Source organism: Canis lupus, chromosome 34 (assembly GCF_011100685.1).
Source record: "Canis lupus familiaris isolate Mischka breed German Shepherd chromosome 34, alternate assembly UU_Cfam_GSD_1.0, whole genome shotgun sequence".
In the NCBI taxonomy this organism is placed as follows: Eukaryota; Metazoa; Chordata; class Mammalia; order Carnivora; family Canidae; genus Canis; species Canis lupus.
In genome coordinates, this window is record NC_049255.1 from 21703510 (window position 1) to 21717234 (window position 13725).

General features: G+C 36.7%; 1 protein-coding gene across 3 annotated transcripts in view; it reads left to right on the forward strand.

Moving 5' to 3' along the window:
- Positions 1–10571, forward strand: part of TPRG1 (tumor protein p63 regulated 1) — a 136901-nt gene extending 126330 nt beyond the window's left edge. For all 3 annotated transcript variants that reach the window (XM_038583680.1, XM_038583681.1, XM_038583682.1), the window contains one exon: positions 10322–10571. In XM_038583680.1, coding sequence (XP_038439608.1) covers positions 10322–10516 — 195 coding nt within the window. In that variant the 3' untranslated portion in view covers positions 10517–10571. The remainder of the gene's footprint in view (positions 1–10321) is intronic.
- The last annotated feature ends 3154 nt before the right edge of the window (positions 10572–13725 follow it).

The following is a 13725-nucleotide window of genomic DNA, read 5'->3' on the forward strand; positions in this document are numbered from 1 at the left end:
CTTTCTGATATTTCCATTATTTGAATGGGGAAAAGTGAAAGGAGAGTAGGTTTGGAGGTCCATTTTAGAACATGTTGAGTTTGACACATCCATGAAACATGAGGTTCAGCTTGTTGTCAGGAAGTTAGAACGTTAGGCCTGAAGCTCAGGAGAAAAAAAACTAAACTGGTGATAGGGGTTTTAGATCATAGAACTCTGGGTCAAAGCTGAGTCATGGGCTTGGTTGGTCAGGCAGGTACCATAGGAAAGAGCATAATGGACACATTAATTGCATTCAAATTCAAATTTATATTACCTCTAGTTCTCTTAACATTGATCTAAAAAATGACTATAAAAATTATCAAAATAGCATTAAAACATATCATTTTTCTTGTATTCATCTCACTAACTCTGTAGCATTCTACATCTGGCGAATATGATGGTCGAATGGCCTCTTTCCAGACATTCTTGCTTATCTCTGAGCCTCACCAACTTGTTCTAATCTGTATATGCATATACTTTGCATTACTCATAGAAAAGAATTGTGAAAATAGGAAATAATTTTTTGGCATTATTTTCTTGTTACAAGACATAAAAATAATCTCATGTAGTATTATGTAATAGATTATATTTATTGATTACAGTTTGCATGTTTTCATATAATTCAACTAACAAAAACCCTGTGAGGTCAAGATAGCTATCTCTATTTTTAAAATGAAGGTACTTAGAGTGATTAAGTGAATTGACTAAGGAATTACGATAAAATAGCGTTATTTCTACACCTAAGCAATTTGTTAATAAGCAGGGAAATGGGTATAAACCTGAAGAAACTCTGTGTGATGTAATGTGATATATTATACTTATGATAGGACTCAATTATCCTGAATTGTTTAGTCCACTTTCTGTTTGTAATTTGGAGTCTCATCTCCCCTGTTTTAAACGTAGCCTTCCTGAGTTCTTAGGATGTGTGGACAGTCTTGGTGGGAGGAACTAATGGCTGAGCCCAGAGCTGGTGAATAATAGTGAATGGGAATTAATGCTCTATAGACAAATCAAGGGGATTTACAGGCCAATCCTTTTTATTCTTTTCTGGCATATTTACTCTTCTTTTCAAGGGAATTATGAAAGTGAAACGATCAATGTTTTAGCAATCACAATATAACTTTACATCCTTAACTCCTTAGCTCTGCTTCACATCAATTTGACAAATATCCATTGAATATCCACCTGGCATTGAATACTACATGCTGAGCAGTGTGCTAGTAAGCTGGGATATGGGGAAGAATACAACAGATTTTGCCCTCCAGACACTTACCGAGTAACGGGAGAAAACAAAAAAGTAATTAACAAATTATACTTTAATATGCTAAGACTGTTAATAGAGGGCTTCACAAGTTTCTATAGGAGCCCAGAAGAGGGAACAAGTAAGTCCAAAAGTTAATGGGTATGATGACATTTGAAGTGAAATTCAAAGTATGAGTGATTTAAGCATCAAAGGATTTGGGAAAAGACATTTTAAATAAAAGGAAGATGGTTGGTACCTGGAAATTACCAAAGTATATGAAATGTTCTTGAATAAAGAATAGTTCATTTGAGCTAGACTTTAAATCATGTGCGTGTAAGGATGTGTGTTGACGGGGGGAATGGAATAGGACGAGGATGCAAATTAGAAGGTATAGAAACCTCTCTTGGTGGAAAGACGCTTCTGTCTCAGCCTCCTTTTCCTTTCTCCACACCTGAACATACCCACAATCAAGGCGTCTCCATGAAGATAATTCCAGGTAAAATGTGCCAGAATGATATATACATTCTATCCAGTTGTGTGACTTTTCAAGTGGTTTCCAGGATTGGGTATTGGATGGACTTACTCTTTATCCCAGCATGCTTCACTTTCTACAGAGGGAGGCTGAAACATGTAGCCTGAAGGTTTGGAAAATCTGTTCAGCTGAGGAATGCAGGCCTACAGGCATGAAACCTGGTCTCTTTACCCAGTGTAAACAGGAAGCAAGTTATGGTTGTAATAAGGAAAACTGAGACTCTAGGCAGTGAACTGCTGGCAGAAGGCACCTGAAGCAACCCAGGAGCCCAGTCACTCAGCTGGTAAATCATTGCTGTAAAGTCAAGAAGAAGGTTCAGCACTCCCCCCGACCTCCAACACACCCACCCACACACGCTGCTTGCTATACTTTACCCTAACCAGCACACAGCTCCTATGTAATCCGAGTTGTTAAAACTTGACCCTCTGTTTTTGAGACTGGAATAAAAGAAGGAGCCAGGGGTGGGTGTATAAAAGCTTTTAGAGAAAAGTATGTGGCTGGTGGCATTCATATCAGATGACACCGCGTTCCTGTCACACAGATTGAATTCAGGTGCTTGAAATGCTCAAGAGCCAGCTTGGGGACTTGGCCTTTTGTCTGCCTTTCCTTCAACGTACTGCTTGTCACTTTGTCTTCATGGTCCCTCCTCCTTTTAGAGGGCTCACCGAAATGACTAGAAATAAAATGCATCTGACTCTAATGAAATGCCAAGTTCATTGAGTATGAAATAGTGTCAACTTTTCTTTCCAGCACTATGCTGACAGTCCAGAGGGTGTTGGCAATGGGAATGTTGAGGTGAATTACATTTTGGTCTTCAAGAAGTCATAGTTTGATGATGACATTGTCAATGATTTAGTGACAATATTTGTTTATTACTAGTAATAGGCTTCCTTATTGGCCTTTGAAGTATGCTCCAAATTCAAACCTCATCTCATTCCACTTCCCCAACCCTTCCTGAAATACATGAATATGTGCACCTGTACATGTAGAGCTTATATACAAACCCTGTAAGATTAAGATTTAATCTTACAGCCACCCTCTGCATTTAATGCTATTAATTCTTTTTCTTTCCTTTCCCCTTTCCTTTCCTTTCCTTTCCTTTCCTTTCCTTTCCTTTCCTTTCCTTTCCTTCCCTTCCCTTCCCTTCCCTCTCCTCTCCTCTCCTCTCCTCTCCTCTCCTCTCCTCTCCTCTCCTCTCCTCTCCTCTCCTCTCCTCTCCTTCCCTTTCCTTTTCTTTTCCATAAAGAAACTATAAAATTCAGAGAGTTTGAATAACTTGTCCACAATCACTAGTGAGTGCTATATTTGCAACCCAAGATTGGATCTGTTTGATCTCAGTATTCATGTTACATCATTCATACTTCCTTTAGTTCAGTGCTTTCCAACAGGGCACCCTTTTACCTCCTGGGGGACATTTGGCAATGTCTCAAGATATTTTCGATTCTCACACCCAGGGTAGGGATGCTATTGGTAACTGGTGGGTAGAGGCTAGTTAGGTTACTTAATATCCTAAAATGCAGAGGACATTGTTCCCCACAGCAAAGAATTATTTGGCACAAAATAACAATAGTCCCAAGCTTGGTTTACTTATATAGACAAACAGCTACACTTGTGACTCTAATTCTTAGAAAATTGAATGAAATATTCAGTGGAGATATAAATGAGATGCAATAGAATAAAATATTAATTTTTACCTTGAGTATATGGGAAGACATTGTGGGAGAGAGAGGATTTGAGCTTGATTTTGAAAAATGAATAGGAGCATAGACAATATAGATCTTTGTGGATTAAATAGATTGTCAGAGCTAGAGATTGCTAGTCAAGCTTAATATATAGTGTTTTTCAAATTTTTTTTAGAAGCAAAAGACTTTTAAAAATAAAATTTTACTTGAAACCCAAATATATAAAACTGTTAAAAATAGAGCAGCTCTAATTGATGTGATTACAGGGACTGGAGTATGTTACCTGCTTGGCTTCCACATCTCCTCAAACCCTCAGGAATATCTGTTGTCCCAACATTGTTATTAACAGTACTTCCTTTCTTTTCAAAAGAATCTTGGTCCAGATGATAAATTACATGGTCATTTAACCTAAGAGGAAATGTAGTGTTCTAAAGAATATCATTTGAAAATTACAGAGTATAGTTTTTTCCTACCCCTTCCACAAGATTCAGAACATAATTCCTTTTCTAAATATTAGAGTTTTACTGCTCATAATAGTAGTGTATTATAGAAGAGAAGATTTTAAGACTTGGGCCTAAGATTTTGCTCAGTTGCTTGCTAGTGATTTATCACTGGACAAATCTCTGAAACACTTGGACTCTCAGTTTACCCATTAGATCTCCTATGCATTGCCCCCAATACCTGGCATTTTGTCCAATAAAGCTGTCTGAATTTGTGGATTTCTAATCCCTGCCCTATATCCTATCTTGTGTAGACTACTAACTTCACTTTATGAGCATTGTTCTTGACTTCAGGATCTATAATTATTATTTTGGAATTGTTGAGTATAGACACAAACCTATCATCTATATTTCTGCATGCTCTGGGCCCATGTATCCACTGACCATTAGAAATTATTATGAGTCTTACTGGTTAGATACCTCAAACCACATATCTAGAACAGAATCCTTGATCCCTGTACCTCACTGCTTGCAAGCCCTTCTCCCACCAAGGTTTTCCCAATCCAGTCATGAAATCACTTTCTACCCAGTTTCTCAGATCAAAAATCTAGGTGTCATCTTTGATTCCTCTGTTCTTTTCATCCCCTATATTATGCCAGCAAATTCTACAACTCTGCCTCCAAGTAGTATCCCTAAGTCAACCAGTTCTCATGTTCTCCACTGCTCTCTTTGTCCAAGGCACCATCGTCTCTTGCCTGGACTACTAAAGCAAATTTCAAACTACTCTTAATATTCCTGCTCCCTTTCTTGACCCTAACAGTAGATTCTCCATACAACAAGATAATTTTTTTAAAACAAACAAGCAAACAAAAAAACACCAAAACCCCCAAACAAAACAAAAACATACATCACTAAACTTAACTTTAAAATCGCTTCAGTTCAAAGTCCTTAATATGGCCCACAAGGTGCTCTGTGCCTAAGGTTTCATTTCCATCTCTTTCATTTGATCACTCTATTCTAGCCTAGTCGATCAGGCTTTTTCCCTATTTCATGAATTAACTAAGCTCATCCCTACCTCACAGCTGGTTCAAGTGCTTTTATTTTCTCTCTGGAATACCTTCTCTAGACAGCTGCCTCTTTTTCATCCTTTGGGCCTCAGATCAAGTTTTACGTCCACAGAATGACTGTCTTGAATATTATATGTGAAATAACCCTCAATCCTATTATTTTACCCTTTTCCACATTTTATCTTCTCCTAGAATCTATCACCATCAAAAGCATCTATATTTACTTTTACATTTTCTCATACCACAAGAATGTAAGCTCCATGGGAACAGGATGCCTGTATTGCTTAGTACTTAGAAAATGCCTGGTGAATAGTGTAGGTGTTTCATTAATATTTTTTGAATGACTTTAGATGCTTTTTAATCTATTAGTGACACAGAGAGTTAGTTTACAGTATTAATACTGATAGAAGTAATTCATATATATACAGAAAATTAAAGCAGGTAAAATTAAAATGGCAGCTGGTAGCCTTACATAGCTAATAAACAAACTGAGGAATTGCCTGTTATTTTTGACACTAAGAAGCAAAATTTGGCTTGAGGAAAGTTAGTGTTAGTAGAGTTAAACACAAAATTAAATTAACAACTAAAAATCACACTCAGGGGATTCCTGGGTGGCTCAGCGGTTGAGCATCTGCCTTTGGCTCAGGACATGATCCCGGGCTTTGGGATCGAATCCCACATCAGGCTTCTTGCATGGAGTCTGCTTCTCCCTCACCTGTGTCTCTGTCTCTCTCTCTCTCTCTCTCTCTCTCTGTGTCTCTCATGAATAAATAAATAAAATCTTTTTAAAAAATGAAATAAGATAAATCACACTCAGGAAAATAACAATATTAAAGATAATATCCTCAGAAGGAAACTTAACTGACTAAATTTGAAATGGACAAAATTCACCTTTTTTATTTAATTTAATTTATAGACATAAATTTATTTAATGGAAATTTTTCAGGAAAAAATGGGAACACTTATAAGTTATTTGTTTCAGATGGAAATTATTCAGTGAACCCAATTGTCTTGGTGTAATTCATATCCAAAACCACATTCTTAATGAAGATTCAGTAATGCTTGTATAATTTTGATATAGGTTCATATTTAAAAATATAAAGATAAACAGAGAAAAGGTGTCATGTTGCATCTGGTTTTCTTTTGAACTTTTTCTCCTTGGTCAATTGAAAACTTCAATAATCTTGGGGAACTAATGTTTAGGATTTTTTTTTCAATCTAGAGTTTAAAGGCTTTTTATTTTGAAATAATTTTAGACTTCTAGGAAAATTGCAGAGATAGTAAAGTTGCCGGATACCTGTCATTCAAATTCTATAATATAATATAGTTATCAAAACCTGGGAATTAAACATTAGGTACAATAATATAATGTAAACTACAGGTCTTATTCACATTTCACTGGATTTTTGTTTTGTTTTTCCTAATGTCCTCTGTCTGTCCCAGGATCCAGTCCAGGATAACATATTGAGTTGTTCTGTCTTTTTATTCTCCTCCAAACTGTGACAGTTTCTCATTCTTTCTTTGTTTTCACGATCTTGGCACTTCTGATGAATACTGGTCAGTTGTTTTGTAGAATGTCTCTCAATTTGGGTTGCCTAATGTTTTCTCATGATTAAATTGAGATTTGCTTTTTGGGTGCAGACTATAGGAATGATGCTGTGTCTTCACTGTAGGCTTATGATGCTTATATGTCTTATTACTAGTGGTGTTAAACTTGATCACTTACTTAAAATGGTGTATGCTGAATTTCTCCACTGCAAAGTCAATATTTTTCTCTTTATAACTGATAAATGTCTTGGGGGAGATACTTTGATGTTCAAGCCATGTTTCTTGAAATCATAGTTTCTGAGTAGAATTTGATGTTTCTTTGGCATCCAGAGAAATCTGTTACTTTTAAAAACCTCATATCAGAGTTAAAAAATTGTTTTCTGGAGACTATGAATCACATTGAGATTGGCATTCTAAGTATGGAATTAAAGGGAATGGAACTAAGGAAGTTAAAGTCTTCTCTGCCTATAAATAATGTAAATTTTTATATCTATAAACAATATGCTTTATAAAATAGTTTTGAAACATTCACTTAAATTCATACAACAATCTGATGAGAGGTTGGCATTTCGTATTATCATTATTATTATTTTCCAATTTTCAGATGTATAAACTGTGATGGAGTAGACATGGTCAGATATCAGTGAGTTCTATATCATTGGATATGTCTATCCAGAAGGATTTGGCTTCTTGATGAAGATGTGGCAAGGCAAAACAATAGATGAGTGGCTGGAATTGATAAGCTGAAGATCACTTCTGATCTTAAGACTCTATAATTTTAAAACTAGTGATTAGGGACGCCAGGGTGGCTCAACGGTTGAGCGTCTGCCTTCAGCTCAGGGTGTGATCCCAGGATCCAGAATCAAGTCCCGCATCGGGCTCCTTGCACGGAGCCTGCTTCTCCCTCTGCCTGTGTCTCTGCCTCTCTCTATGTGTATCTCTCATGAATAAATAAATTAAATATTAAAAAAAATAAAATATAGTGATTAAAAGTCTGTGTTATTAACTTATCCTCCTTTTGCTTTCCGCTTTTGGAAGTTGAAGAAAGAACTTCTTTCTGCTTTCTTATTCAATCAACTAAAGCACTGGTGGAGTTTGCTGAAAGGAAGGATGTTCTTCCTTTTAGAATCCTCAGGCTGTATGATTATAGTTTGTATCATTCAGTAACAGCAATGTGTAGATCCTCTTTAAGATCTCAAAGAGGATGCTGGAACTGCAAACTAGTAATAAGAAGTACCTTCTGTCTGTCTTTGCTGCTATAGACCGAAGCTCATGGAGAACAAGCAAAATCCTACTTCTGTCTTAGTTACATAGCCGCAGTGAAGTGAGTCTATTTTTTTTTTAAATTAATGTTTTGGTATTACTCAATTAGGTAAATATTACTTTAACGAAAAGTAGAGAGACAGGACTGCCTAGGTGGCTCAGCTGGTGAAGCGTCCAACTCTTGATTTCAGCTCAGGTCACAGTCTTTTGGGATTGAGCCACAAGTCAGCTCCATGCTCAGCAGAGAGTTGGCCTAAGCTTCTCTCTCTCCCTTTCCCTCTGTCCGCCCCTTCCCCCTCCCCACTCTATCTCTCTTCCTCTAAAATAAATAAATCTTTTTTTAAAAGAAGAGAGACAAATACATCTGTTTATTTAGAAGAGAGACAAATACATCTAAAATAAATAAATAAAGCTTTTTTAAAAAAAGAAGAGAGACAAACACATCTGTTTATTTTGAAATCGAAATATTGAGGTACTCCAGAAAACTATATTGTTTTATCATCATAGTCACTATTTTTTTCTTTACTTCTGATTTCAATGCTTCTTTTCAAAAGAATAACTGAGGCTCAAAGAGGGGAAATGAATTTACAATGTTACATGGTTAGAAAATTATAGAAGTTTAATTTGCATGGCCTTTTTTTTTTTTTTCTTATGGGTTAGGTCAACTAGCAATCATAGATACATTCTACATTTAAAATGTTTTTTTCTTACTAATAAGGGAACTAAGGCTAGAACAAGGAAGTGATTTGCCCAAGGGCAATGTAAAATTAAGAATCCAGGATAAGATCCATATGGAAAACTTATATTATGGGGAAAGACTATAGGCTTCTCTTTCTTCATTGAATCATCATTCTTGTGGTAGTCCCTTAAAGCAAAGATTGGTCTCCTCCTGGACAAATGGGAAGAATAATGGTCACTTTATATAGTATGCTTAATAATTTGAACTGATATTGAAATAAACTCTAATAGGAGTATTAATTTAGATTAGTGGCCAGTTGTCTAGGAAATATTTGGATCTCACTGTGAATAAGATTTTATTCCCAATGTTCTTTTTAACCTTGATAGAGAAAGTGCAGTGATTGTGGGTAAGTCCTTATACCTTCTATGAGCCTTGGTTTTCTAACATGGAAATGGTGATACATTCTTTAACCTACCTAATACATGCATATTAGAAAGAAATCATGGAAATAAAAGAACTTGTTGGAAATACAAAGATATAAGCTTTCCTGCTTCATTTCCTTTCTTATCTCTCTATTTAGAATGCTTCCTAAATTACCTTCCTCTTAACCCAATTCAACTTGGCTTGACCAAAAGAGGGAGTTTTTCTTTTATTCACTTAAGGTAAAAGTTCAGGATCAGCTGATCTACTAATTTGAAGTACTGTGTCAAGAATTCATCTTTCTCTACATCTTAGTTCTTTTATTTTTATTGGCTTCAGTTTCAGGCAGATTCTCACTATATGTGGCAAAATGACCATGAATACCTCCAGGCTTGTTCTATAAGTTTTGCAACAGTGTTAGTTATGTGCCAACACCTGAACCAATCTCTGTGACCAGAGAAATGGACTCCTCTGATTGGTTAGGCCTGAGCCATATGCTAAAGTTAGTTCCACTTAAACTATTTGAGCTAAATAGTTCAAGAGGATGGTTATCTAAAGAACAAATGAGGTACTCTTAATGAAAGAAGAATCTCAAATGCTAGAAAGGATGCTGGGTTGGAAAAAACCAATAGCTGTTGACTATGCGCCCCCCCCCCCCCCGCCCGTCCCATTTTACTTATTGACACCATATGAATCCTATGAGGATTGTCTCAAGAGTTTCCTTGTGAAGTCATTCTGATCCTCTAACTACACATGATTTCTCCCTCTTTTGTGTTCTCTTAGCATCTTGTGCCTCTTCTGCTGCGTATTTTCACAAACTTTGTATAATTATTACAAGTTCATTTTTTAGGGGCACCTGGATGGCTCAGTCAATTGAGCATGTGGCTCTTGATTTTAGTTCAGGGTCATGATCTTGGAGTCCTGGGACTGAGCTCCACCTAGGGCTCCATGCTTAGCATTGGGTCTGCTTATCCCTCTTCATCTGCTCCTCTCCCTGTTCTGTTTCTCTTAAGTAAATAAATAAAAATGTTCATTTCTTAGATTAATATAGTATTAGTTCTTTAGAGACAGAGACTATATCTTACCTGTCTTTAATTCTTCAGCAGCACCCAACGGGTATCTGATTCATAATAGACTATCAGCAAATATTTATTAAACTGACTTCTTAATGTTGTACAAATTATGAAGGATGAAAAACAAATAGGATGAGGCAGACAGTTTTATTATGTACATAAATTTATTGACTGATTAATTTATTAGAAGACTAACAGAAGCAATGTTGACAATTCTGAGGAATGATTTCTGTATAGGTAAGGATAGCTGCAACCCCAGGAGAGTGGTCAGCTTTGGTGAGGACTGGTTGGGAAGGAAGTGTCTCTGGACCTACTCTGCATTTACTAACTCTGTGCCTTCTTTTCCTCTTCAGTTGTCTGGGTTCACGTCTAAGATTGTTCCAGCTATCCAGAATGCACACAAGAATTCCGCTGGATCTGGAAGAGGAAAGGGACTGATGGTGCTAACTGAACCCATTTTGATTGAGACCTACACTGGGCTGATGTCATTCATTGGAAATCGCAACAAACTTGGCTATTCCCTTGCCCGGGGGAGTATTGGTTTTTGAGACTCTTTTTGGTGTATTAGTATGTCATCCATCAATATATCTTTATTGAAGATTCTGTTTCAGACCACGGTATTTTTAGACTGAAACAATTAATTACTTTTAAATACTACTTCATGATTTTGAATACTTAGTATTTTTAGGAAATCTAAAAGCTTGATTAGACTGTCAGATGAACACTTCAGACCTCATATAAGAATAATCAAATTTGGGCAGCCTGGGTAGCTCAGTGGTTTAGCGCTGCCTTCAGCCCAGGGTGTGATCCTGGAGTCCCAGGATCGAGTCCCACATCAGGCTCCCTGCATGGAGCCTGCTTCTCCCTCTGCCTGCGTCCCTGCCTCTCTCTCTCTTTCTCTGTGTCTCATGAATAAATAAATAAAATCTTAAAAAAAATAATCAAATTTCCTAAAACCAAAAAATAAGTTCTCTTGAGCTCATCAAATAATGTTACCAATGAATACCTGATCATAAACTGAGGGCAGACTCTCTGGGTTCTCTTATTCCTCCATCCTCTAAATATAGGTAGGTATTTTCTGGGTCTGGATCTCAAGCCCTTTGGTTCTGATCTTCTCTTTCATTGGGGTCTGACTGTATTAGTTTAGCTGCTCTTTTTATGAGGATGACTTCCAAATTCATATTTCCATCCCTAATATTTCTTCAGGATTTGCTTTTGTATTTCTTTCTGCTGATCATATATATCAGTGTTCCAATGGCCACTCACATGCAGCATCTTCAAAATCCTGGAGTTCTCTGTGGCATTTTTATGGTTCCAGTAATTGTCCCTGAAATCCATCAATTTTGCTATATCTAAATTCATTGCCAAATGATTTTGTATGGTATCGTATCTTTCATAGTCTGTTTGGGTTGTTATTATAAAATACCACAGACTGCATGGCTTATAAAAAAACAGAAGTTTATTTTGCACAGTTCTGGAGGCTGGAATTCAGAGTTCAGGGTTCTAGCATAGTCAGGTAAGGGCCTTCTTCCTGGGTTGCAGACTTCTTGTTATATAGTCACATGGTAAAGAGGCAATAGGGTTCTCCTGTGCTTCTTTTTATAAGGGCATTAATTTTATTCATGAGGGCTCTGCTTTCATGACCTAATCACCTCCCAGAGGTCCCACCTCATAATACCATCACATTGGGCTTTAGGATTTTAACGTATGAATTTTGAGGGGACACCAACTATCAGACCATAGCAGTACCCAATTTATGTGTGGCTTGGCATTGTACCCCAATGCCCAGAGGTCAAGCTTAAAGTTCACTCTTCTTTGAAAATTGGTCATGAATTCCTTCTCCTTCACATTTTCATAGGTATATATTATTAGATCAAGTCTTTTATTCTGTTCACCTGGATAATTTTGCCATTAGACTCTATTCTAATCCATCCTGCATTGGTTGTCAGATATCTAAAGCACAATTTAATCCTATCACTCCTTGCTCAAGAATTTTTAATGGATTATTCCTTTTGCAGTTTTTTGTTTAAACATTTATTAAACAAAATTTATTTTTTTTCCAATAGCAGACACTTCCCTTCTTTTGAAATCTGTTTTGGATTCCTAATATGTAAAATAGGTAGAAGTGAGGCCACTAAGATAGAAGTGGACATGGGATTGCCTCTGGATTCCTCTTTCTTGGGTCTCAGAGGTGTCCCCTGTAGAATGTCGATGGCTCCCAGAGGTTTTGAGAAGCATGTTTTCAAAACTACTGTCCGAACCTATTTTGTTTCCTTTGCTCTTTTCTCTCATATTTTCTTTTTCTTTCCCTGATGAATGTCTCATTTCAAACAACTCAGAAGATTATTTCACCTGTTCTCATCTCTTCAAGTTTTTCTTTCTCAGTTTTTCAATTTAATTTTTAAATTTATTTTGAAAAGAAGCTCTGAATGCTGAACACCATAAATATTATTATAATCAGCTTTTCAAGTCTGTCTCAAGAATCAAAGTTAAGACACCTTGGTTGGTATTCAAGTTAAAAATTCCAGCTATTTTTTTTTTTTTTTGGTAGGGAGGTTGTGCAGAGTGTATTTTTAAAGTCTTTTCTTCTAAAAATTTATTTCCTCAATTTCAAAGATTTGTCCTCTGATTCATTAACAAACATTGATTTGACGCAGGCATTCAAAACCCACGCCTTGAATAACTCTCGTTTCATTTTGTCTTTGTTTACTTCCATTAGGATTTTTCTCTCTCTCTCCCCCTTTCCCCTTCTGAGCACTCACTTCCCCCCAAATCCCCCACCTCATGATGGCAAATATTGTTATAGTCCCCAAGGCAGGGAACTTCTATTCAGACTGTAAAAGGAAATGTTGAAATCTTTCTCTGTCCTGTCAACAGTAGTGGAATGAAAAGTCGTTGGATTGTTTTGGCAATGGTTCTGAAGCAGGCATAATTGGCAAATTATTATAAGACTGCTGCCCGAAAATCCCTATTTGCCTCAAGATAGTGGCATTTGTTGGCAGAAGCATCTGAAATGTCCAGCACATTCTTTTGAATTACCATTTAAGGATCAGCCTGACAATAGACTTCTTTCTGCACTTCTTTCTTCCCTCATAACCCAGAACAGACTGTTCCCAAGTGACTTTCTAAAGGACACGGTGCAGCACTACCAATGCAAAAGGTGAGAGGAGGGAGATGTCTCTTAGCCCTGAGGTCTAGCTTCTAACATATAGGGTAAGCATTGAATAACACCAGAACTGTTTAATACAGAGAAGAATGAACTCAGAGATGACACGAGAATGCTTTTCACATTTCACAAAGACTGTCTAGTGGGATATACCATAAACTGATACATGGGACCTAGAAAGTAGGTTATGATCAAACAATGTGAGGATTCAGGAATCTGCAAGTCAGTTTAAGATAAGAAAGAACTTCTTATGGGTAGGGATGTCAAAGATGGGATGGGTTGCTCCTTGAAAGAGAGAGCCTGCCATCACTTGGTATTGTTCAAGCAAGGGCTAAGTAAGTAGATATTGTGAAAAGGATTGAAAGATGGGTGATTGATATCATACTTAAAGACTAGAGACTTTATGATCTTCCAAATAATGTTGCTAATGATTAGTTAATTAAATCATTTTTTTTCTTTGGAAAGAATTGAATCAGTCAAATGAAACCCTAGAAAACTTTCCTAAGATTTACTGTCCTCATCTGTAAAATGGAGACAGTGGTGCCTTTTCTGCCCACTTCATAATGATCTTGTGAGGACTGAATGAAATGA